The sequence below is a fragment of the Impatiens glandulifera genome, chromosome 3, assembly GCF_907164915.1.
Source record: "Impatiens glandulifera chromosome 3, dImpGla2.1, whole genome shotgun sequence".
In the NCBI taxonomy this organism is placed as follows: Eukaryota; Viridiplantae; Streptophyta; class Magnoliopsida; order Ericales; family Balsaminaceae; genus Impatiens; species Impatiens glandulifera.
This window is the reverse complement of record NC_061864.1, coordinates 23919031-23945981: the sequence shown is the minus strand read 5'-3', so window position 1 is coordinate 23945981 and position 26951 is coordinate 23919031. Positions and strand designations below refer to the sequence as shown.

General features: G+C 32.9%; 3 protein-coding genes across 4 annotated transcripts; all 3 read right to left on the bottom strand.

Moving 5' to 3' along the window:
• Positions 1-14359: 14359 nt before the first annotated feature.
• Positions 14360-16002, bottom strand: LOC124931094 (PAN domain-containing protein At5g03700). Its single transcript, XM_047471484.1, has one exon. The coding sequence runs from the start codon at positions 15965-15967 to the stop codon at positions 14507-14509; it is 1461 nt and encodes a 486-aa protein (XP_047327440.1). The 5' UTR covers positions 15968-16002; the 3' UTR covers positions 14360-14506.
• Positions 16003-18035: 2033 nt separating this feature from the next.
• LOC124931222 lies at positions 18036-19742 on the bottom strand. The gene has a single exon (XM_047471645.1). It carries the CDS (start codon positions 19512-19514, stop codon positions 19080-19082), a length of 435 nt encoding a protein of 144 aa, XP_047327601.1. The 5' UTR covers positions 19515-19742; the 3' UTR covers positions 18036-19079.
• A 1218-nt stretch (positions 19743-20960) lies between these two features.
• LOC124931231 (DEAD-box ATP-dependent RNA helicase 38-like) lies at positions 20961-26175 on the bottom strand. 2 transcript variants are annotated; one of them, XM_047471656.1, is made up of 9 exons: positions 25905-26175; positions 24595-24847; positions 24209-24502; positions 23904-24137; positions 23239-23304; positions 21729-22145; positions 21536-21647; positions 21367-21452; positions 20961-21275 (listed from the first exon to the last, which is right to left on the bottom strand). In XM_047471656.1, exons 2-9 carry the CDS (start codon positions 24844-24846, stop codon positions 21207-21209), a joined length of 1530 nt encoding a protein of 509 aa, XP_047327612.1. In that variant the 5' UTR covers position 24847; positions 25905-26175; the 3' UTR covers positions 20961-21206. The 2 variants fall into 2 exon arrangements, with proteins under 2 accessions (XP_047327612.1, XP_047327613.1); XM_047471657.1 differs by lacking the exon at positions 25905-26175 and having other exon boundaries at positions 24595-24900.
• Between the last annotated feature and the right edge of the window lie 776 nt (positions 26176-26951).

Here is a 26951-nt window from a genome sequence, read left to right as displayed (position 1 = left end):
AATTCAGCGTTTTTTAGAATAATCGACAATTCGATGTCTAGACTATCGTAAAGAGGCGTAAAAAATTGTTTGTAGATTGATGTTCCCTAGATTATCATAGTCAGCAAAGTGTTGCAAAGGTACACAAGTGATTTTTTTTTTTTGCATAAGTGATGTCAAAACATTAGTTATTGATAAGTCAATCGATTGAGTTGTTAAATCTGACCTAACTAGGTTTATGTGAATGAATCATGTATGGTTTGCTTTGAATGACTTTAGTGACAAAGGAAGGCCCAAAGTTGAACATGATCATTTTAGGGCATATGTATGAAGGCTTGTAGGAAATGAGTCTTTTTAGATTTTATTTTTGTGGGTCAAAAACCTACTAAGATTTCAAGTTCTCTAAGTTTGGTTTTGCATTTTTAGAAATTTATGTCCAATTTCAGTATTTTGTTTGGTTTAGTCTTTGATTTGAGAAGATTTTTCACATTTTAAATGTTGTGTCAACTCTTTATTGTAATGATTTATTTCACTGCTATATTTATTATTTATTACTCCTAACTTTAATTCAAGAAGAAAATGGTGTAAGTAGGATGGCTAGTTTGATTCAATTTATTCACTAATAGGTTGTTTTGATAAATTTTTTGAATTGTTAACTATGCGTTTCAATACGTTTGATCAGTTAATTTTAACCTTCTTATTTACTATAAAGTATCTAACTTATTCGCTAAACGTCTAAGTATATTTAATTTTATTAATAAGCGTCAACTTATTCATCAAAACTAATGTAACAACTTATAAAGGAATAACGATTTATTCGCGTTTATCCGAATCAAACCCACCCAATTTATCTTTTATAATCATAACTGAACCGGTTGTATGGCTGGCTGGTTCTAGTCCATTATTCAACTCGTGCAATTTGCGTCGTGTCGAAATTCATTCTCATATGTGTCGTATCATGTCTTGACTCGATAATTCATAGATAGTTCGAGCAAAAATATATCGGATTGCATCGTTTCGTGTACTCGTGGCTAATTCTAAAAAAAAGAAAAAAAGTAAAAAAGGGAAGCTCATGGAAAAAATTGAAGTCTAATATCAAATCACGTAAATAAATAACATTGTTCCGCTTTCTAAAAGAAAAGAAAAAATGTTTCAAAAAATGAGAGATGACTCGAAACTCTAGACTTGAAATAAATAAATAATAATAAATGAGTCAAAGTAGTCTTCAATGTTGAGACATTAAAATCAACATTGCGTGTTCATCTAGACTCTTGTCTTTATTGCCTAAAAGCAAGAACATGAGTGTATCGATTCTGTCAGATATACTCATATTGCTAATAAAGGAAAGAAAAAAAAATCTCCCCTCATGGTTGAGATTTTGAAATTACCACGTAGTGCTCACAGGCTCTCGTCCTGATTGTTAAAAGCAAGAGCATATGTGTACCGATTCTATTAGATATATCGGGTCAGCATAAAAAAATATAATAATACTCAAAATGGATAACACATTGAAATCACCACTCGATGTTATTGAAACTCTCGTCTTGATTTATTTAAAAATAACACGAGTTTTCCGATTTGGCAAATAGTACCCTAAGTACAATAAGAGAGCTCTCTGAAGCCAAGAATGACGAATAATCTCTTCAATAAAATAATATTTAATAAAGGAAATGAGACGAAATTTCAAAGCACGTAGTGCAAAGCTAAAACTTGATTTAAGACGTCATAAATGATGTTTGGGCAATTAAATTCCCTTTCATAAAAAATATATTTTTTTCAAATAATCGCGAGAACACAGATTCGAGTGCATTTTGATGGCCTTCACGTTGAACGAAAAGACAAGGAAAGTCGGCCTCCTTTTAAGACAATCCAAAAGCGACACTCGAAGTGAGACTCCAAACAATTTTTATCTAGGATTCGTTCTAAACTGAGAGATCAATACACGCCTTAACTCGCAAAAAAACAAAAGAGGTGAAAATCCTAGACAAGACATTTTCCAATATATATATATATAAAGAGTGAAAAAATCCCTTAGATGAGTACTTTTCCAAAAATGAAAAGAAATAAAAAAGCCCTCAAGTCATTAAATAGAGCCATTTTCCAAAAGAAATGAGGAGTCAAAGTCTAAAAAAAGGAAAATCTCTATGTCACGCACTAATGGCAATTTCCAAAAAATAAAATAAATAAATAAACGAAACATCGAAGTCTTCAAACAAAAAGAGAAACTAAAATCATGATGAAAAATGTTTTTTCAAAAATAAAAAACCAAAAGTGTTCACGACCCAAAAATTAAAAAATTCCAAAACAAAATGATTTGAGACAATCTTATTAGGATTATACCCTTCGGGTTCTCTATTTCTAGGCATTTGTGAGATTTGTACACCAAACAAGCATCGTAAGATGTCTTTGTATAGAAGCGTCCCACCGAGGCATTGAAGTAGTTGCACATTTTAAGTAGTAAGTCGTTCATTGTGCAAATGACGCAACTCAAACCACCCTTATGTGATCAGGCACTTGGCTCCCCGAACTACTCAATCACAAAGTCAGTAAAATTGTTCAGACATCAATCTACCAAGTTGATACAAACCTCTAGCTATCTCATGAATTTTGTCACGTAACTCGGACTAATTAGACACGTACACTTGGACAAATTAGATACGCACTCGAGACTAGGATCGTGAGGTTAATATGATGTAGTCGCCCACTTGTGGAAGGGCATCAATACACTAGATATCTACATAACTAGTGTACAGACTATAGTTGCGTACGATTAATTTATTTGGTTTTCCACACCGATTTGAAAGACGATGAAAACCCCCTTTGTTATTTCACGCAACTGGTTTATGGACTATAATAGCATGAAAGTAATGTATGTGTAAGATGTCCACCCGCACAAGAACACAAAACTATTCAATTATCTCGCATAGTTAGTGTTTGGACCATAAAAGCTTGAGATCAATACATCGTGTTAATCAATCAACAGAATAATGAAAACCTTTTGGCTATCTCACTTAGTTGGTCTTCATACCATAATAGCTTGAGATTAATACACAGTTTTCATCAGTCCGATGGATGATATAAAACCTCGTACAACTTTTCGTAATGTTTTGATATCAATGCCCGGACAAGACACTTGAGTCACCAGTCAACACCTTGGACAGAGTTAAAAGTCAATCCTACCATATTTCACGGATGAAGCAAGACGAACATCTTTTAAGATCTGAACCCCCCAACAAGGCAACCAACTAATAAGGGTATCATCGATCATGTGATCGCTAGGTTTTATCTAAATAAATAAAAACGAGTCTAAGTAAGGTTATAAATTAGGTTATTTGCAAATGTGGTGTTTATATTGTCAAACTTGACATACGTTTTTTAAAACTCGATCGTAATTTCCAAACTTCGTCCAAGAGGGGCATTCTGTAGATACCCACATTTTACACTATTTATAATTATAACTTGGACTCACTTTTATAAAATAAAATTATACATATTCATTATTGTTATTTTTTTTTACGGATTAAAGAAGAAGAATTAAATTCCTCAAGACAAATGAGACCAATGCAATTAGACAACTACCCAAACCCCTTAAACCAAATAAGGCCCTAGACATAACAGTTGTCTAGACCTCCATCTTCCAAATAGGTCCCTTCACAAGGGGTCGGACCTAAGCTTTTTTTGGCCTAGACCTGAAGAAACAAACATAAAGGAACAAACATAAAGGCAAAGAGAAAGAAATGAGATGGGCGACCCTCTACTGTTTTTTTCGACGATTGAGGGTAGATACTTCTTTGGGCGATTCCTTCGAAGACTCGAGACAAGGACAATGGAGGATTAGACGATTGCTCTTGCAATATCAAGCAAAGAGAAGGGAAATACGTAGAAGATGCGCTCCTTCCCTTTTCATCTTCGCCCGCTCCTTTATCTATCCTAAATGTCTCCAAACACAAAGGACATGAGTCCTCTTTATAAATATCTAATCTTCAGTAATTGATTGTCAAGGACAAGCCCATAGTAGCCCCTATTTAAAATGATTCTCATGAGAAAGAAGGGAGGATAGAAAAAGGAGAAAAACTGAAGAAATGGGGGGATGACTCGACTTTTAGAGAATAAACTCAGGGAGTTTGGGGAGCATATCTCCACTCAAGCGTGAGAAGGGCGATTTCAATTCTTGAAAATCTTAGGAATGATCCAAGTAATAGAGAAGCAAAAATTATATTCTGAAATCACAAGAGATTTATGGTGGGTGTATATGGCCAATCTGCCTTCTTTGAAAAAAATTAAAGAGGGTATCAAAATGATGCTTCATAGATTTTTAACTCAATGCCTCACTCCCATCAGTCAACGCCTTGGACCATTGCACCAAGAGATCTTCTATTTAATAAATATTCCATGAACCATCATTTTATTTTTAGAATTAGGACCCATGATATAGACACGCCCTAAAAACAAAATGATACAAAACTAGACACATGTTTAGGCTTGAATTATCTTTAGATGCATACCAATGTTTGGATTAATAAATAAGGTATAAAATAATATTATTTTAAATGACCAAAAGTTTAAATTAGAGACTGTAATGTGACAGTCACTTGAGACATAGCGCATGAGCATTTTCTTATGTGTAACCAAGCACCGAATCAATAACGGAATCTTTAAAATGTGTTTGAACACGCAAAACATTTTTCTTTTCTAATTTCTTAAGTAGTAAATTAGGTGGCGACTCTAAAAAAGTCAAAACTAGTCTAAATCAATGTTTTAATGCACTCTAGTCAATCCTACTATTTTGGTTCATCGTCTCCGTCGAGACTTGAGAAGAAGGTGAATTGGTGCGACTATCGAGTAACGAAAACCCCTTCCTGGGAAGGGTCATTTTTGGCATTACAAGTGTAAAATATTATTTTTAAAAATGGCCAAAAGTTTATTTCAAGTTAAACATCCATTACTCCCCGACAGAGTCAGCACAAAAGTTGTAACGTAAAAAATTGACCCTTCCCGAAAATGAATTTTCTTTACTCGATAGTCGTGCCCCATAACTCACATTCCTCTTAAGTAAGACGTGAAACCATAATGGAAATCTTGACTAGAGTGAATTTAAAAATATCAATTTAGATTAACTTTTACTTTTTATAGTCACCACCTAATTTACCACTCGAGAAATTAGGAAAAAAAAATATTATGCATGTTCAAACACATTTTAGAGATTTTGTTTTTGGTCGGTGCTTAGTTACACGTTAGAAATGGCTCTCGCACTATGTCTCACATGCCTGTCACATTACAGTCTTTATTTTAAACTTTTAGCCATTTAAAGAATTCTATTTTATACCTTATTTCTGTTGGAATTAAACTAATTCCATTATTTAAATGAAAATGATATTTGGACAAATGAAATTCACATCAAATTCAAATGTGAATTAATGGTGAAATTTAATCCAAATGAAATTTACACCAAATTCAAATGTGAATTAAGGAGAAATTAATCCAAATGAAATACACATCAAATTCATTGTGAATTAAGGTGAATTTTAATCCAAATGAAAATTAATTTTGTTAATTGTTATAATTAACATTAATGTATTGAATGAGGTAATTATTAAATGGTGTTAATTGCTATTGTAACTACAAAATATTTATTGTTGGATGTAACTTGCAAGGATGATGAAAAGGCAAACAAGAGTAATCGTTGGATGGATGGATGATGGATTAGTGTCCGTTGATTAAAGAATTGATTATGAGTTTAATTTTCAACTATAAATATTCCTTCACCTTTTATTCCACTCCACATATTATCTTATCACTTCCCACTCTAAAATTCCAAAAGTTTTATTGTTCTTTGTGAGTGTTCTTTGAGTTTCTTGACTCGACTATTTCTGTACGAAACCCGGTGATTGTGATTCAGATACTTTTGTCTAGTTCGTTGTTGTAGTGATTTTTCTGTGTTAAACTATTGTAGGTTCTGTTGGACTCTAGGAAGCAACCATCGACTAAATTCTTCAGCACAAACGGGAGACGATGAAACTATTTTAAGGGAACTATGAGTTCACAGGCCTCGGAGCAAACGAGAAGACTTTTCTTCATCTCATTAAATAATCTATTGTATATGTTCTATTATCATTGTATTTTATTCATATAATATTTTTGTGTAATTATCACGAGATAAGATTACCAACAAAATCTTAAAACAATATCATATTACTTATCTCATATTTTTACACATTTCTGGTTTTGTTTCAGAATGACTACCGAAACACCTACTTCTAACATGAGAATGACGGTTCTCGTTAACCACCTAGATAAGCCAGAAAAGTTTGATGTCTCAAACATTAAAAGATGGCAACATAAAATGTTCTTCTACCTCACGACCTTGAGTCTTACGCGATTCCTCACGGAGGATCCTCCCATATCTAAAGTTGATGAACCAAATGTGGCTTCATCATTGGATGCAAATGTGCATCTGAAAGTTTATGTGCAAGCGGCTTCGGCCATTGATGCTTGACACCATTCAAATTTCTTAAGTAGAAATTACGTATTGAATGATTTGTCAGATTCATTGTACAATGTGTATAGTGAAAAGAATATGACCAAAGAACTATGCCAATCTCTTGAACGTAAATACAAAACCGAAGATGTGGGTACAAAAAAGTTATGGTCGGTCGATTTTTGGATTACAAAATGGTAGATTCAAGACCGGTCATTAGTTCAAGAGATCCAAATTATTTTGCACGAAATTAATGCTGAGGGAATGAATTTGGGAGAAACTTTCCAAGTTGCGGCTATTATTGAGAAGTTGTCACCGTCTTGGACCAATTTCAAGAACTACCTTAAGCACAAGCGAAAGGAGATGAACGTAAAAGAATTGGTGATTCGTCTACGCATTAAGATGAAAATAAAAACGTCTCAAAGAAATACTTAAGTCAACATGTGGCTAAAGCAAATGTGATTGAGCATTGTAAAGACAAGAAGAATCAAAATTCTTTTGTCAAAATCTGGAACCATAATCCTAAAAGATGAATTTCTAAGAAGTTCACGGAAAAATGTTTCAACTGTAATGGCATGGGCCATAGATCTTCCGATTGTAAGAAGTCGAGAAGAGTTCGAGAGGCTAACTTTTTTTTGTATGGAACATTGTTTTTAATATAAAAAAGACATCCAAATACACTAAGATTAGAATAATCTATTTTTTGTTTAAATGGTTTATGAAAAGAATTATCTCATGTCACGAATGAAGAAAAACAGAGAAGTCGATTTTTCTTCTGGATCGTCGAGTCGTAGCGGCAACGGTGGAGATAACCGAGGTCATGACAAAGAGCGAGATGGAGGTCAAGGTCGTGGAGAATCTAACCTCGACAAGAAGACATCAAACCTCGCAAAGACAAGAGCATAGTGAAGTGTTACGCTTGTCAAAAGTATGGGCACAACGCGTCTTAGTGCCTTAACAAAAGGTCTGACGATGAAGAAAACCTCACTAGCTTTTATGATGAGGAGTCAACATTAATGTTTGTTGAGGTAGTGATGAGATGTTTTGCCCGAAGACGATGAGGAAAACCTCACTAGCTTCTATGATGAGGAGTCAATATTAATATTTATTGAGGAGGTGACAAATATTTTTCCTAGATACGAGGAGACAAACCTTGAAGAGTTTGTGCAAGAATCGTCCAAGGAGGAACCATATGTGATGTTTCTCAATGAAGAGAAATTCACGGAGAAACTCCTCACAAATGGCGATGGGTGTAATCACACCGATGTGTGGTACCTTGACAATAGAGCAAGAAAGCATATGATGAGACATTGAGAGAAGTTCAATGAGCTCGACGAGAAAATTACCGAAAATGTGAAGTTCGAAGACGAAAGCAAGACACGCATGTTTCTTGATCCAGCTTGTGGGAAATTTTGTGTAAGTAGAGATCTCGTGTTCGAGTAGGAGAAGAAGTGGGAGTGGTGCAATGACAACAATAAGATCGTACAAAATTTTATGGAGTTTAGAATCCTATGAAATGTCTATGCGGAGGCACCACTAGTAGTGATGGATCGTGATGAATTATTGTTGCATACCACCGACGAGCCAACAATATATCACGAGGCAACAATCAAAGAGTTGTGGTATGATGCCATGAAGAAAGAGCTCAACTCCATTAGGAAGAACAAGACATGAGAGTTCACCGACTTACCACCTATTCACAAGACCATCGGGTTAGAGTGAGTTTTCAAGTTGAAAAGAGACAGCGAAGGCAACATCCTCAAACATAAAGCGAGATTGATAGCGAAAGACTATGTGTAGAAGCAAGGCGTTGACTTTGAGAAGATCTTTGCACCGGTGGCGAAACTTGACACAATCAGGCTAATTTTTACCATCATAGCTCACCGTGGATGGGAGATCAACCATTTGGATATCAAATCAATATTTTTCAATGGTGATATCGAAGAATAAGTCTATGTTACTCAACCTGAAGGTTTCATCATAAAAATAAAGAGCACAAGATGTACAAGTTATATAAGGCTCTTTACGGACTATGTCAAGCACCAAAGACGTAGAACACTTGCCTCAACAAGAGAATGAGGAGTCTCGACTTTGTGAAATGTTCTCAAGAGCAGGCTGTGTACACGAGAAACAATGGAGAAGAAGTACTCATTGTTGGCATATACGTCGACGACTTTATCGTGACAGGATCAAGCATCAAGGGTGTTAAGGAGTTCAAAAAAACAGATGATGAAGGAGTTTGAGATGAGTGATCTCAGGCTATTCTCGTACCATCTTGGTATCGAGGTGAAGCATGAAACTTATGCAAAGAAGGTGTTAAAATAGTTTGCAATGGAGGATTGTAACTCGAGAAAGTATCCGATGGAAACAAAGTTGCAGCTCGGAAAGGATGTGGAAGGAAGTTTAGTGGATCCAAAAGAGTATAGGTGTATCATTGGGTGTCCTAGGTATTTGACGCACACTCGACCCGATGTCTCTTATGCAATTGGCATAGTGAGTCGATACATGGAGCAGCCTACCACTCTACACCAATAAGAAGTAAAATACATTCTTCGTTACTTGAAGGGAACAACGAGCTATGGGATTTGGTAAAGAAGAGGACGAGAAGTTGAAGAACTCATTGGTTTTACTGACAACGACCTAACTGGTGACACAAACAACATAAAAAGTATCGGTGGGATGGTGTTTTATCTCAACATAATCTAATCACCTGGCAATCTCAAAAGCAGTGAACTATTGTTTTATCTTCATGTGAGGTAATGTTTATGGCAGCTACTACAGCATTGTGTCAGGTACTTTGGCTGAGAAACTTGTTGAGCGAGGTGCTCGGATGCGAGCCGAGACCGGTAACCATTTATGTGGACAATTAGTCCGCAATAACATTAATGAAGAATTTGGTGTTTCATGGACGCAGCAAACACATCGACACTCGGTTCCACTTCAACTATGAATGTGTCTAGAACCGACAATTTATTGTAGAGTTCGTAAGCATTAGAGAGCAACATGCAGACATTTTCATCAAGGCACTAACAAGAGTCAAATTCTAGTAAATGCGAGAGCTGTTCGGCATGAAGAATCTCGAACTAAGACAAACTTGCGGGGGAGATTGTGAGTTTAAGCATTGATTGTCAATAAATTAAAAGTTGTTAGCCTTTATTGTCTTTTATGAAACTAGCATGTATCCCGTGCATTTGCACGAGTAATAATATAAAAAACCGTGAAAAAATATTACGGTAAAGTTTTTATGGGCGGGTCAACCCACAATCCGACCCAAGTATCCATTTACTCTCACATATATCCAAATTAACCACAGCTCTCAACCCGACAATCCGGAAACTTTAAAAATTAATCATCATTATATATATAGATTAGTTAGTTAAAAAGTTGAACTTATATTGTTAAAATGTCACGTGTTTATCAAATTTTGAGTTGAATTTAAAATATAATGTGTTATTAGCTTAGTTGGTTAAAAGGTTGTACTTGTTTTGTTAGGTTGCAAGTTTGAACCATACCTATAACATTTTTAATTTTATTTTTAACCGTTTTAAGTTTATGGGCTGGTCAACCCACAATCCGACCCAAGTATCCATTTACTCTCACATATATCCAAATTAACCACAGCTCTCGATCCGGCAATCCGGACACTTTAAAAATTAAGCATCATTATATATATATATATATATATATATATATATATTAGAGCTTATTTAATTATTAATGAGTTTGGTCCTGTATGTATAAGTAATTTAAGATTTCTATGTTAATTTACTCTTTTATAAGGGTTGTTTGTAAATATTGATATATAATACTTGAGACTCTTAAGACTTTTCCTCTTTAACAAATGTTATTGCCCTTCTCAGTATTTTCCAGAGTTTAATTTCTTTATAACTGTTCTTAGAAGATCTAATAATCAGAACCAACATACATGACTCATCTACGAAGTCTAATTTTGATTTTGTTTCTAGGGCTAAACGAATACAACTACTTCATCTGATATAGTTCGCTCCTTTGAATACTGTCGTGCATATGGTACTCCCTGGATTATTTGAGTTCCAAATAGTAAAAAGATTATTATTATACCGTTTCTTGCCGACCATTGTTTTGCTGCGTTGAACACCTTCTACACTCGAAGAACTTGCTGAAGAAGTCGACAAAGATATCAAAGATTCAAAATCACTTTTTCGATTCTCCTGAATCTTCACACTCTTCTGTTCCAATAACATATGAGTTTGAGAGGAGCGAATTAGGGATTTGAGAAATAAAAATTTTACAAATGAAAAGTGGCCTCTACAGCGCTACATATTGTCTTTATTTCACATAAAAAGAAATATAGTCCTTAGACTATTATAATGTTTACAATTAGTCTTTATAATTAAAACAATATTAATTAATCTAAGAATGTCTTAAATAGGATCAGGTCATATTGGGTTAGTTTAATTCAACTTAATTAGTTTCAATTTATTCATTAAACGATTATTTTGATAAAATTTAACTTATTTGAATTGTTAATGTTGAGGGTTTTTGATATGTTTAAGTTTAACTAGTTAAGTTTAGTCTTCTTATTTACTATAAATTTGGTAACTTATTTACTAATTTTATTTATACAAGTCAACTTATTATTCAAAACTAATGTAACAATTTATAAAGTAATCACGATTTATTCTCGTTTATCCGAATCAAACCCACCATTGTTTTTATATTCATAACTGAACGGCTAGCAGGCTCTAGGCCGCAACCATACATGGCACAAATGGTCTGTTTGAAGGACCGGAACAGTATGAATTAGAGACCTTCAATTTATCATATATATTTTTTTTGGTTGAATAAGGTGCATTTACATGTGGAAAAGCAATTAGAGACCATGATTAGTGGTTTAACAAGTTGATATATTGTTATATAATTTGTCAATAATACAAAAACACTATCTGCTGGTCTGGATGTGACATTATTCTATAATTAATTATTTAAAATATATTTTATATGGTTTAAAAATATAAATATAATTAATTTTATTTAATAAAACTAAAAAAAATTAACTTCACATCTAATTATATAAAGAGAAATGATTGGTGAGGGAATTTAAGAAAGGGAATGACGTGGCTAATATGATTCGATGAAAAAATAACAATTTTTTCTCACTTCTCTCTCCCCTCACTCTTTATCATTTTTCCCGCCTATGATATGGTGACACGTCATTCATTCTTCGTTCCCTCCTATAATTTATATTAAAAACTTTGGTTTTAATAAGAAAATTCAAAAAATAAACTCTAAAAAAAGTTGAGGTCAAATTTTTTTACCACTTTTGTTTAGCATCGAAGGGTGTTTTTTTTTCATCACTCAAATTTGAGTTGATGTTGCGTTTGGTCCGGCATTTTATTTAGTCGTATCGGTTTTTTCGTCTCGGAATTTTATAGTTCGAATAATATTTTCAATCGTCAGTAGGTCGTTTACTACTCATACCCTTCGACTGTGTTGATAATCCTTTCTCGAGTTTGTGTTCATCCCCTTCTTAGCAGCAAAGGAGACGAAATAATTGAATCTGAAGTTATTTTCATTTTTCAAAAAAAATTACTCGATTTGATCTTTCATATGGAGGACCTCTTATATTTATCTTTCATCGGTCATATGTGTAGATGGTTCATTTTAATTTGGCAAGAGTTTTTCCGGTGTTGTTTACCAATACTCGGTTAAGGATAATTTTAATTGTCGTTCAAAATCTTTGGTAGAGATTAAAAAAAATGGGACAACGGATTAAGTATGTAGCCCGCAAACACACTTAACCATTTAACTATGCGCAAAACTTATCACCTGACGGGTTCAAACCCAAGATCTTAGAGTTAGGGTTAGTATCCACCTCTTATTGCCGTTAGGTTAAAAAAGGGGATCTTTGGTAGAAATTATTCCGACACCGTTTTATTGATTCATTCAACTTGCTCTACTACAACACTAATCCTTCAAGAACTCAAATGAATTCATATTTGGAGAAATTATCAACAAATCGTATAATCGTTAGATATTTTTAATAGAAGTTTTATTTTTGTAAATTGTTTATAAAATTTAATTTTTAAATCATTAATTATTAATTTTGATTTTTTAAACGTTAACTTCATTATTTACTAGTTAATTTACCCAATCTAATTTCAATTTGAATTTATTAAGAATTAAATTTTTATTAAAAAGAAAATAAGAAAATTCAAAATCAATGAAGCTTACCATGATTATCCTTGGCCCAATTTTAATACTTAACATAAGATCCATCACATGTACGTCTGTTTCAAATTGGGGCCTAAGCCTTAACTAACTAGAATAATCAAATATACTGGGCCCAGCACTTTTGTTTATCCATTTAATCGCAAAATCCAAAATCCAAAAACATAATAACAAAAACTATAGAGCATTATAAAGAGTTATCTCCATGTTATTAAAATGATTATTTAAAACATGACCAATCAAATAATAAAATATTATCTTATAATTTTACAATTTAATAATAATTAATAAATCTGATTAGACTTTTATGATTTTTAATTTTTAATTTTTTAATTTTATGTGTTTATTAATAATTTGATCTACCACAAGGACACACAAAACTTACTTTTAGTGTAATTTATTTATTTATTATTTATTTATATATATCACAAATAAATAGTTGCTTTAATAATGAAAAACTTAGTCACTAAAACCTACACTATACTCTTATTAACAACGGTAAAAGAACTCGTAAATATATTTACCATCAAGACAAGTAATTTTTCGTTTTAATTGGTGTGACACGTAAGCCCTTGACCAGTCAACTCAACGTGCCAATATGCCAATATGGATTATGTAAATGTAATTATGTATCAAACCTACCAAATCTATTTATAAAAATGCATAAAAGTATAATCAAAGGAAAAAGAAGGGAACCTACCCAATTTTACCAATAAAATATTAGACAATGCCTTTTCATGGTCTGATGGTCGGCTGTCTTATGCACGATCTGTCTATTTTTTAAATATTTAAATTGTCTATATACAAATTAAATCTTTGATTGTTGTTATATATGGATTAAATTAATTATACTACCATCAACAAGTTGTGAATAAAAAGGATATATAATTCAATTGTTCATTTGTGAGAGGTTGAAAAGTAGTTTACCAATCAAACCAAAGTTTGATTAAAATTTCAATGTTATTTGCTACATAGATTATAAAATTAACCTCAAACAAAAAAATTTATAGAAAAAATCATAACCAAAACAAATCTCAATACCCTAAAAGAGAATTGTTCAAGAGATTAAAAGTTTTAAATTCATTCTCATTAAAAAAAATAAAGTTGAAATTAGGGTTGTACTGATTCAACTCATAAAATAAATAAAAAAACAATTATCAGATCTCATAATAGTAAACATCTAGATGTTATCTTTATTAGTCAATGTGGATTAATATATATATTCATAATAAATTAGTAATTTCTTTTTGGAATTTAAAGATGGATTAATTCAACTACTATCTCATTAGTCCAATACAATAAACCATTAGTTTTCTAACAAATTGGTCACCATAATCCTTCCAATTTAATATAATTATTTAATTAAAATGAAGTCTCTCAAATGATAAAAGGGTTTATATATGCAAAATATGATAGGCAAATGATACTTGTACAAAATTTATCAAAATTAAAAAGTAAAATAATTCTTTTTAATTCACTAAAATAACCGGTTAGTGATAAGAGGTGGCTTAAGAGACAAAACATGTCACGGATTCGATTTTATTTCGAAGCGCTTTGAGTTGAAGCGATTCTCCATCATTAAAATTTTTTATTTATTTATTTATTATAAAAAATATGTAAAAATTCTAATTCTTTCTAAATTTTCAACAAATTTGAATTGAAATAGACTTTTCAATTAAAAATTAACTATAAAAAAAAGAAAATTTAAAAAATCACAAAAATTCATACAACATGGAAACTTGCACAACAGGATTCATGAAGGAGTGGATCCCACATAGTGCTTTTTTCTTTTCTCCTTAATGGAGAAAACACTAACATTATACGTCATCCCATGCGTCATCATCTTTCAGAAAGTTCAATCGAACGAAAACTAGCCGCCGCTAGATTCTTATACGGTCCACCAACTGAAGGAGCACCGTGTTCCTCCCCGTACCCAATCACACCCTCTCTTTTATTCTTCCAAATCCCATAAAACCCAAATCCAATACCAATAGCCAATAAAACAATCACCCCACTTAATAAACCAATCCCAACCTTTAATCCCATAGGGACCACACCCATTTCCCTTGCACCCTCACGTATCTTAAAATAACCCGTCTTTGTCTTATCCGAAATAGCTAATAAAGTCTGTATGGGGTATTCTATCCTGTAACACAACCCAGAAGAGTTACTATACACCGCCCCCCAACATGAACAGTTTCTTTCACATGCATTCTCACATTGAGATTGAGAATTCATTTTTTCCGCCGCCATTAATTCCTTACGTGGCAACTCAACACCTTCCCTTCTCAATATGCCGGCGTCGGCGCCGGTACCGCAAAAGTCGCCGTGAAGATCATTTCCCGGCGAAGTACAACCGCCGGAGGATGACCTATATTCCGTCCGGTTATCAATACAAGAACAACCTTTCCCTTCTTCACAAATCGAATATGACCCACAAGAACTCGGTAACTCACACGGGTCGGAAATCGATTTATAATCCAAAACCCAACTTGACCCGATCCAGTAATAACCCTTTAAATTCCCGTCTTGTTCAAGTCGGATCCTGTGAAGTCCAGACCCGTTTTGTTGGAAGCTGCTAAAGGGTTCAACGTCAACCGGAGTATTTGACCCGTTTTGATACATACCCATATACCCATCTGGGCTTATAACAATATAAATTGGTTTACCCTCTATTATATCCGCCTTCGCCTGTAAAGCACCGTGTTTAAAATAAATCTGACCGGCGCCGCCGCCGGCGGCGGAGTACAGACCGAAATAATCGGATCCTAATTTCATACTATACAACCCGTTTGACGAAACCAATTTCATGGTACTAGTGAAAATCTGATTTTCCATAAGGGTATCAGATGGAAAATCAAAACTTTGCCATAAAATGGAGTTTTCTTCACGTTTATCAACGATGAGATTTGAGTTGTTTGTGATCCAAACGCGATCGCCATTGGTGTCGGTTGACCAAGATACCCCGGAGGTGGTGTCTTGAATAACGAGACTGCCGTTGAAAAATAATTTAGTTGTTTTGGACCATTTTAGGTTGGTGGTTTTAATGGCGGTCCAGATTGTTAAGGAAGATGGAAGGTGGATGAGGGCGAGATTGAGTTGGGTTCGGTCGAGTCGAAGGAAACCGAGTGAGTAATTGCCGGTGGAATCGATGAGTAGAGATTGGAAGTTGGAAATGGAAGAGTCGGGGACGGCGGTGAAGCCTATTTTGAGGGTGTTGTCGTCGACGGCGGCGGATGTTCGCCGGAAATTGGAAATTGAGAGTATAAGAGAGAGAGTGAAATAGAGTAGTCTTCCCATGTTGGTTCAACGGCTACATATTTTTGTGAATTTGTGTATAATTTGGCATGTATATAAAAAAAATTTGATGATAAGAAAATAATCATTGGAGTCCTTGGACTTTTGGAGGAACAAAAAATTTACCCATTTATATTTTTAATCAAATTATATGCAACTATTTACTTTCGGTCCCGAGGGCAGATCCATCCTGTCGATATATTATTTAGCGTTGCCTTCCACCGTAAGGCACTAAGGAGTAAGGATGGCCTTAGTTGATTTCGCCTTTCAAACTCGTGATACTTTCATTAGTGGTCCTTTTAAACTCTTTAGTCAAAACTTATAAAATTTGTGTAAAAAAAACATATTTTTATTTTAATAATAGAATAAAAGAATATTTTTTTTCTCAAAAGAATATTAAGTTGGATGAGAATATTAATAAGAGTGGTTATTGATAAAAAAAAAAGATTTAATAGAAAACTAAATATATAATTATGTTTTGTTTAGAATGTAGATTTGATTATAGAGAAGATATGGGATGATAATAATATTAAAGACAAACAGTCAACACTGCTAAATATTTAAATTGATTAGAATAGATTAAATAATGTATAACATTCATAAATATTTGTTATTTTCTAAATTAAACTATTTATATACACAAATATTTTATAATAATATAATTAATCGAATTGTAAAATTGAGACTACTTAGTGGAACCATAAGATTTTGATCTTATGTCCACTATATACATTAAACCACAATAGTAAAGTAAGCTAGATATTGTTATTATAGCAAAAAAAAAAAAAAATTGTTTTAATGATTACAACAAATAAATAAATAAAAAATTCATTTTACTCATTTAATTACTTTAAGCATTAATTTCAGGGTATGATAAATTTTAATTAAATTACAACTCTTATATTAATACTTTTTTAAATCTTGTCAGTTGAATAATCTTAATAGTAATACTATTTATTTTTTTCATTAAATAATTGAACTTTTTGTAATTTAAATATCTAAGTGATGCATTATTTTAAAAAAATATAATAAATCAAATTAAATTTATTTTCCAAAATAAATAAACATTATGATTATAAGCTTTGTGCAACATGATTAGTTAAACTTTGGTGTTATGAATTACCTAAGTTATACATTAAATATTTCAAAAATAATAAATAAATAAATAAATAAAATACAAGTGTAAAATGAAATTTATCTGAAATAATCTACACACATAAATGAACATTACAGCGCCAACCATCCCAACAGCCACCTGCTAACTACTATTTTTTTTTTTATTTATTAAATGTTGTGAAAAAGTCAAACAATCACGCCCCAAATCCAGATCTTATTGAAGTCAACCATCACATTGATTTCAGAAAAAAAAAAACTAACATTGATAGTTGATACCTTGTGTTGTTGGTGATCTCTCAATTCTGATAATTTATTTATTTGCTAAATCAATTAAAATATAGGTCTCAATTCAAACCAAAAATACCATATATCATATTTTTTAGAACCGAATTCATTGGTTAGTCAACCTACTCTCAAATGATTTAAGTGCGAAAACTCAAACTCATGACGAAGAAGATTGGAGTTTTTGTGTTTTACAACTAAGCTAGTCTCCACCATGGTGTTTGACAAATCTTTCATCGTCAACCAAACCAAATTCATTGGTTAGTCAACATTTTTTTCAGGTGTGAAAACTCGAACTCATAACACCATGAGTTTCCACTGACCTATCCACTATTGGTTCGACAACTCTTCGACCTAACCTTAAATCCGTTAGTAAACATCTTTTTATAATCAATTTAACTCATATTTAGAACTTTACCTCCAACATTTTTTCTTTTCAAAATAATAAAAAAATAACCTACATATCAAGAAAGGTATTTCATTTAACCTATATATCAAGAAAAGTTTTTCTAATTCTAGTGTGACCTTTGATGCCCCACTTTAACTTAGGGCGTTCGGAGATGGAAACTAAGACATTTATTTTTTAGGCAAAAACACTTTTGTGTTAAGAATGTTGCAATTTTTGGAAACAATGAAAAAATTGATTTCTTCAAAAGAAAAAAAAAATACAATCTCCACCAAACATAAGATTTCTTAAGATCAATAACCATAGAGGGAACAAGTCCCTAAATTTCATATATTCTTCTAACGTGTATTATCCATACAATTTCAGACATGTAAAAAAACAAAAAACATTACCTCGAAAGAGATGGGCAGATCGCAATTATGTATCAACCGGGGGCAGTAGTATCCACCATCTTGCCCAACACTGCATCAGAGTGCCTAGTCCATCACAATAAGGAATGGCTAATCTTGAGATTTTTCTGCAGTTCTTTGTGTTCACCATGATAGATCTCTACTTAGTTTTTTGAAATCTTTTGTTCATCTGCTACAACGGTTTTCACGAGACATCAAACTGTTGTTGATTTTCCTCGTTGCTTGAAACTAAACTCAATTTCCTTATTTGTGTTGGGGTTCTGAGAAGCCTATTAACCCCAGAAAGTAAGTCTCATGAAAATCAAAGGGATCCTCTGTCTATTCTCGTGACTCTCAGAATTCAACAACCGAAAATCAGTACCAAAACTGTCTTAGAATCAATCTCCTGATCTGCCAGAGCTCTACTACTTATGGTCCTGTGATGAACTTAAACTCTTCTGAGAAGAATATTCAGTGCTTGATGAACTAATACAAGAACTGATTGTTATAATCTCATTGTTTTCTGCTGCAAAGATGGAAACCAATAAAATAAAGTGAGTATCAATCATTCTTGTGACATGCATTTGCATAAAGAATACAACAATTCTATAGTTCTTGTAATGACTAGGGTTTTTTTTCTAACATGGGGAAGAGGGTATTGATATTAAAAAGAAAAATTACCTGTAAGTTTTCCCATAGAAGTACCCTTCTTCTTCTCAATTGCCAAAGGAACTTCTCAATATTGAAAGACCTAAATCTCATCCCTCAAAAACAAACAAATGAAATTTTCCAACAACACAAGAAAACTAAGATGGAAGGAGATTCTGATCACATGTTCTTGATAAATAAACTATAGTCTCTGAATCTGAATCCTAAACTACTTAAAAAAATAAGGCTATATATGTGTTCTTGAAACTGATACTTAATCATATTTATCCTTCCATGAATGAACAAGAAAGAAAATCCAAGACAGAGCAAGTACAATATCACCAACTAATAACCTCAACCAATCCCAGGCAAGATCCTCAACCCTCCTTTCAAAATTGAATCTCCAAACAGCCATCGAAGTATGGAGAAGGAAACAACCTTTGGCGAAGAAACTATGGAATTCTTTATCCTTCACGAAGGCAACCATGAAAACAAGAAACCCAATTGCGAAAAGTAGAAGACCGGAGAATGAATCCGAGGTTCGAATCAGAAGCTGGTCACGACTCGTTGATCCGATTAGCTTGGTCGCGACTTCAGCGCCGTGGGTGAAGGAATAGATGTCGGCCATGTAGAACATCATGAGGACGCCGGTGGTGGTTGCGATTGCGGAATGGAGGAAACAGATTAGAGAGAAAAGTGAGAAACCCATCGGTTAGAAGTGTTATTTGTACATGGGTGTACAATCAAGATACATGGGTAGGTTTTTATTTGTCAAAATCAAATCTCAAACCCTAACTGCATCGAATTCGGGATGAAATTACAGAAATTAGACATGGGTGTGAGAGCAATTAACAAAAGAGATGGTTTGTGATTGAATCTAGGTATGATACCGATGGAGAAGATGAAGTTGAGCTATTAGAGGATCTCTCTTTTCTTCTTTCTTTCCTTCCGTTGGGTTAGGATAATTCTGTTCTTGGGTCCCACGAATTCAGAATGGAATCTTCCACGATTGGAACACGAGGCTTCACAGGAGTGGCTAGGAAGATTCTACAATCTTCACACCTACAAATTATATCGATCATAATAAGATTAATATGTTATTAATCATCTTTAAACAATATTTTGAGATTATCTTTAAACAATATTTTGAGATTATTTATTAATATGAAATTTAAAAACTGAAAAATTAATTATTATTAATTATCTTTTAGGAATTAAAAGATAACTAACATGACAACCTAATACCATTATTCCCGCTTAAAAACTATTTCAATCATTTATACCAATAGATAGCAATAGTTCATATTTTCAATTTATTTTAAAGGGTTAATTTTAAAGTGTTTAGAATAAAATGTAATTTTTTAAGAAAAAAATATTACTTAAAAAGAAAATATGTATACATTTTCTATATCTCCTTACAAAAATCTTTTAGAGAAGGTTAACCATTAATTGGTTTTTTTTGACTATTTTGATGACTTTTTTTAACATTTTTGGCGTTTTTTTTCTTTTCAACACTCATATTTGAGTTAATATTGTATTTTGTTACTCTAATATCTTGTTTAGTTAGATTGAATTTTTCGTTACGAATTTTCATAATCCAAATAATATTCTCGATTTTTTGTGTGTCGTTTGTTATTCATACCCATTAAATATCTTGGTGATACTTTTTCGAGTCTGTGTATATCGTAATAACTGAGTTATAAACTTATAGTTGTTTCTCTTTATTTTCTTTATTTTTATTTATAGTTGTTTCTCTTTATTTTCTTTATTATTTTTCTCTTTATTTTTTTTTTGTTAAATAAAAGTTTTTGAAGCTAATCTTTTGAAACTCTCTTATAAGTTAAAATTGTTAACATTAAAATTTTAATTCTTATAAATTTATTATATTATTTTAATTTTTAAAAAATTATTGTAGTATTTACAAATTAATATTTCATATAACTCCTTATTTGAATTACTTATTTTAATTAACTCTTTATATAAATAAATAAAAAATGTATTTAGATAAAAAAAAATATTTTATGAAATATACATTAATAACTTACCTAAGCAATCCCCTCAAGTTCTCATTCTATTCATAACATTCAATCAAAATTCTCATTTAATTTTAAGACAGTAAATCATTGATATTTGACAATTTCAATACAAAACCTGAAAAAATAAACTGTCTTCAATGTTCTTGTTGAAGTAAATTGTGGGACTATCAAAATATTTGATTTCAAACAAATACAAGCAAATATAATCCCAGTTGAATCACAATAATATTAATATACTAGTCTTTTGAAAATCAAGGCAATCTGTTTGCGACCCACATCCATCTTCTTCTCGAACGCCAAATTCAAATTCCAAAATAACGGAAAGGAAATTATGTAACAGAAAGACCTTATGATGATGATGATCATCATCCATCCAACAATCCTGCTTTTTTCAGGGCTTCTTGAAAGCCTTGATCACTTGTCCAAGACGATATCTGTAAATATTTCAGTTAACATGTTCATCTTCTTAATTCCCCAAAAAAAGAACAATGACAGACAAACAAATAGCCTAGATTAAAAACTTACCTCCGGTACTGAAGTATTAAAGTGTTTCTCAATTTTGTCCATTATCATGGAATCTCTTTCCCCACATAGCAAGTTGAAAACAGCACCTGCAAAAATTCAATAAAACCATATTTAAATAACCAGAAGAAAGTCAATCCGTTTACAAATCAGTTAACATTCAAAAGCTTACCCTTGCGGCCAAAACGCCCAGCCCTACCAACACGATGCAAGTATACCTCACAGTCTGGCTCTGTTTGGTTCTCATGATTTATAGGAAGATCGAAATTGACAACCAAATTGACCTATTATTCAAAAAAACAATCAAAATTATGTTCTTACAAGAACAAGAATGAAAAGTAGTAGTATAAGAAGAGGAGACTGACTTGGGACTGGTCAAACCCCCGGGCAAGAACATCAGTTGCTATGAGTACATGAGTTAACCCATCTTTAAATTCCTTCACTATCCTGTCTCTATCTTCTTGATTAAGAGCACCCTGAATTGCAGTCACCTCATAACCAAATTCCGTAAGGGCTTTATGCAACATTTTTGTGCTATTTCTCGTGCGAACAAATATTATTGTCTGCCCAACTTTCTGCCCCAACTCGAGCAGTTTATCTTTTATGACCAGAATCTTTGAAGGCTCATCCGGACACCTGACCTTGTACTGTTTCACAGACTCCAACGACAATTCTTCTTTTTTTACAAACATCTTGTTATAGTCTCCTCTGAAAGTGTCTTTCACGATCTTCGACACAAAATCCCTCACAATGTCATCAAAAGTCGCGGAAAATAGAAGAACCTGTTACAGATTGTATCATACAGTATTGTCAAATGATTGTCAATCTCAAGGATAACAGAAGAAAATCTAAAGCAGGTGAGTCTTACAACATGAAAAGTTTTCAAGGGATAATTAGGGATGATAAGGATATAAGTCAACAATGAATGCTAACTCATCCGCCAACTCAGCCATAAAATAAGGAACATGTCAAGGGATAACCTATTTAAAATGGATAAATATCTAGAAATTAACATATTTTGTTTCATGATTATATTCCTACATTTAAGCATTTAGTTATTTGATTTGATTGAACAGTAGAAGATTATAAAAGAGAACCTCATACAATATTTTCAATTATTCAATAAAATTTAACTTTCGAAGTATTACAATTTATCCAAGTTTTCTTTACAGTTACATTCACTATTATATAAGCTTCTATTTCCTCCTTCAGTAGCGACTATGGCTATGTTGTTCTAAAATCTTTCTAGGCACTACAAAACGGTAACTCAATGTACATTAACTAGTCCTTAATGTGTTAAAAGAGGAGGAAAAAAAGATATCTAAGCAACAAATTGAATCTTATTTAACTTATTCATCTCTTACTGTATGGATATATCCTTCTACATTTAATGTAAAATAAGAAGTCCTTATAAATCGACTAGAAAAATTTGAAAACGATACAATAAATTTTGTTTGGACATATAGAATAAACAAACAACCCATGATCGAGCTCAATGAATACTCGTGATTGATGCATTAACTCAAACTACAATGGGCCCATTTAAAAACACTTTATGGATCTAGATCTCAAATGAGAACTGACGGTTTCTATATCCGAGCTGGAACTTAGGGTCTATTTGGAAACTGAGTGTGAATAAAACCAAGGTCTATATCTCCAAGACAGAACCATGGGCTTATTTGGAAACACTGTATCGGCAGTTTCCCAATTGTTTCCAATTTTGACCCAATATGACAAGTCATGGAATGTGTGATTCATGGCCGGTTTAATATAGGCAAAGAACTAATTAGTCACATGAAAATAAGAGTAGCCAACATTTAAACAGCAACTTAAGCAAACAATTAATGAATACAAGAACCAAAAGTGCAGTAAAACCTGGCACTGAGGATTGGTAGACGCAATTGCCCTCATAATCCTAATTGAGTCATCTTTGAATCCTCTCTGCAAACAAAAAAAACACACATCTTATTAAGGGATAAGATTCTTTTACTTAATCATGATCTGTATCATCTAGTTTCTCATGATATATAAGTAGGACCCATAACTTAGAGGGGTATAATAAATATTTCACAACAAATTATGAAGTATACAACAATTTGTTCATACATCAAATAACACCAAGAACAAGATATTGCAAACCATCACAACACTCCATAAAAAGTGAGTTTAAACTCTAATATCACCTGTATCTTCTAAAAGGAGGCTAAAAAGAAAGTGCAAAAAGAAAATGAAAATCAATCTCATTAATCAGATAGAAGCTGCAGAAATATTCTTTATTGAAGATGAATAACTTCTAGAGGAATGTTCAACAGAAATCAAGCAAGGATTTCAACAATGCAATGTAAAAAGTCAAAGAGAACCTTAGAAGATAAATCAAAGGACATATATAGATAAATTTGGGCTGAAATCCATGTGAAGCATCAATTTGCACTAATGAAAAAATCATAATTTTAATGAACAGAAAATGGAACATATAACTTGTCTTCTAACTTATCTGCAATGCCAAGAAAAAAATTACCCTACAGAAGTAAGTATGATACCTCAGCTAACATATGATCAGCCTCGTCAAAAACAAGAATCTTCAATGACGACGCATTCAATTTTTTCAACCGAATATAGTTATTGATTGTGCCAGGTGTCCCAATCGCTATTTGTGCCGTCAAAGCTGGTCGCTTAGCCACAGGCAAATAGCCAGCACTATCAGCTGGTGGTGGTATAAGAAGTTCATAAGTAATTCCAGTATACTTGCCCATTTTTTGAAGAACTTCCATGTTCTGCAACATTATCAATTGATTTCATGGTAACCGATATAGAAAGAAAAACAAAACAAGCGTTATAACATTACCTGGATAGCTAATTCTCTGGTTGGGCAAATACAGAGGGCCTGAGGAGAACGGAAGGCTGGATCGACACGGCTCAACATCCCGAGCACAAAACAGGTGGTCTTTCCTGAACCGTTGTGGGCCTGAGCAATCAAGTGCTTGTGAGGAGGAGTTAAGATCATGGGCAAACTTACAGCCTGGATCTTGCTTGGCCTCGTGAACTTCATCTCCACGTATAAACCCTTGATCAATTCCGGCGATAGATTCAAGTCCTCGAACATCTTCGCCGAAGTATATGGCGTCTCCCCTACTGTGACCTACAGAGAAAATCAAAATCACAATTGAATCTTGCAAAATCAAGATCGTGAATCCAAAATTGATAGTAAGGATAAGAGGCAAGCGAGCTTACAGCTTCAATGCTAGAGTCTTCGGGATCTTCTAGGAACATATTAACCTTCTTCGTCTCATCGACGGCCAAAGACTCCAGACTTAAGTCATCGACAGCTTTGTCCTTGGAGGAAGAGGATTTCTCTACAGAAGAAACAGAAGGCTCTTCGTCTTGAACTTCTTCATCAACCTCGTCGGCCCAGGAGCGCTTTTCCAAGGGTTTCTGCTCCGGTAAGGGCTGGCTGGCGCTAGGGGTTTCCGATCCAGAAGACATTCTGTGAGAGAGAGAGAGAGAGATAAATGGTAGAGTAGTGAGCAAGGAGAAACATAGAAGCGTCCGAATTGAAAATTTATTTTGTTTAGAATTGCCCCAATGATTTTCTCTATAAGGAACCAGGAAAAGTGAAAACACAAGTCTTGCGAACAGCGAACCACAGATTGAATGGATTCGGTGTTTGGTTACACCGAGGGAAAGGGTCTCAAAACCTACATGCTCATCCAGTGCTAGTTTTACAATCCTTTTTCATTTTATGGTGTTCGTGCAAATACAGCATATGTACCTTGTTTGTTAGGCATCAGGACAGCCGTAGTTCTTTGTTTGAACTACTCACTCATGTTGGAATTTTCATTTTTTAGGTTACTAAAGTTTGAAGATCTAGGTTACATTCAATCTTTAGGATTCAATCGTTCATCATCAAGGTCATGCCAAGTTTGCAAATGAGCACACATGATTATTAGACAGATTCAAGCTTCAATGATCATCAAATGCTAATTATCATCAAGGCTAATTTAGGCCAAATTATTATTCCCAGAAACTATCTCAGAATAAGCCTAATGATGTAAGGCCATATAAGCTAACACAATTCCTAACCAAGTTTTAGATCAAGATAGCAATATGCCCTAGATCCTTTTTGAATCATTTAACCTAAAAAATAATCTATAATTGTGAACCCTTATCACCTTACATCTCTTCCCAAATAAGGAACAAATCTTTGCTCAATTAGTCATAGAACATCATTGGCTAGATCTCAAACATTCTACCTATATAAAAAAACCAAAATCATTCAGGTTACTCGCTCAAAGAATTCATATCGAGCAACTTTCAATCAATTAAACTATTCTAATCTAACTACACAAAACCCTCATGATATCTATAATTCATTTTATCAATTCAATGAATTCCAAAATGGGTTTGGCCATCAGACAGTTCATGATTTCCAGATTGAAGCCAAACAAACATTCAAGCTATCGCATATCTCAACAGTTAGACTAGACTTAAGCTGAATTTAAACACATCTGAGTATTCTACTCATTGATCAGAGAAGATAATACCTGAAGCCTGAGATGGGTCGGACTTCTGTTCAGCACCACCACCGGGAAGCTTTGTCGCAATTCTGAAATCTGCAATTGTGTTCGAGACTTGTGTGCAAATTGGTCGCCAAGAGCTCACTGTTGGGCTTACCAAACGCCTGGATATAGATAAATTCCGATAAAAGATGAAAATGGGATTCAGATCGATTGCTTCAGAAGATGAAGAATTGTCTAGAACCTTCTTCGATCTCGCTCTCTTCAAACTGGGGTAAAACACTCAGTGGGTTCAGGGTTGATACATTTGACTCATATGAAAGATCTTTAGATTCACAGTCTTAAGGCTCTGTTTGATTTGTTTTATAATATACTCTCTTTTTTTTTTTCATCTTTATCAAATTTTATTTTTCTAAAATATGTAAATTTTATTAACCACATCTCAAATGTGGGTTACCTCAATCAACACAAAATATTCTAAATAAACTATTAAATTTTTGTGTTGCCAATTTTTTATAACCCTTAATCAAAATATAAATTGAATCAAATAAAGTTTCAAGATTAATTTGTATGAACAAAATAAAAAAAATTGAGATTAGTTGAATTATTTTAATGAACCACAGGTTATTGAAATCACAAGTTAACATTATTGTAGTAAAATTTTGTTTATTGATTATTTTAAAAGAGATTTTTTAAAATAATATACTAACTATTTTTTTTACTAGAAATATAATTATATTCATGAATGTACATTTATGGCTTGTTCCATTTGAGTTAAAATAGGGTTTTATTGCTTGTATGTTAGGTTTTGTAAAAATAAATAAAATTGTTGGTTAAAAAATTTCTCACATAACATTATTGATAATACATAACTCATTAAAATTATTAAAATCATTAAAATTAGTAATTTAAACTAATTTGGTGTGTAGTTAAACGATTAATCAATATTTAAATTATAAATACCAAATAATAACACCTAAAAAAGACAATACTAATTTTAAAAACGAGCTAGATGGAAAATTTGAAATTTCCTTTTCAATGCAATATTAGTTATGTAATTGTCTTTAATTGGAC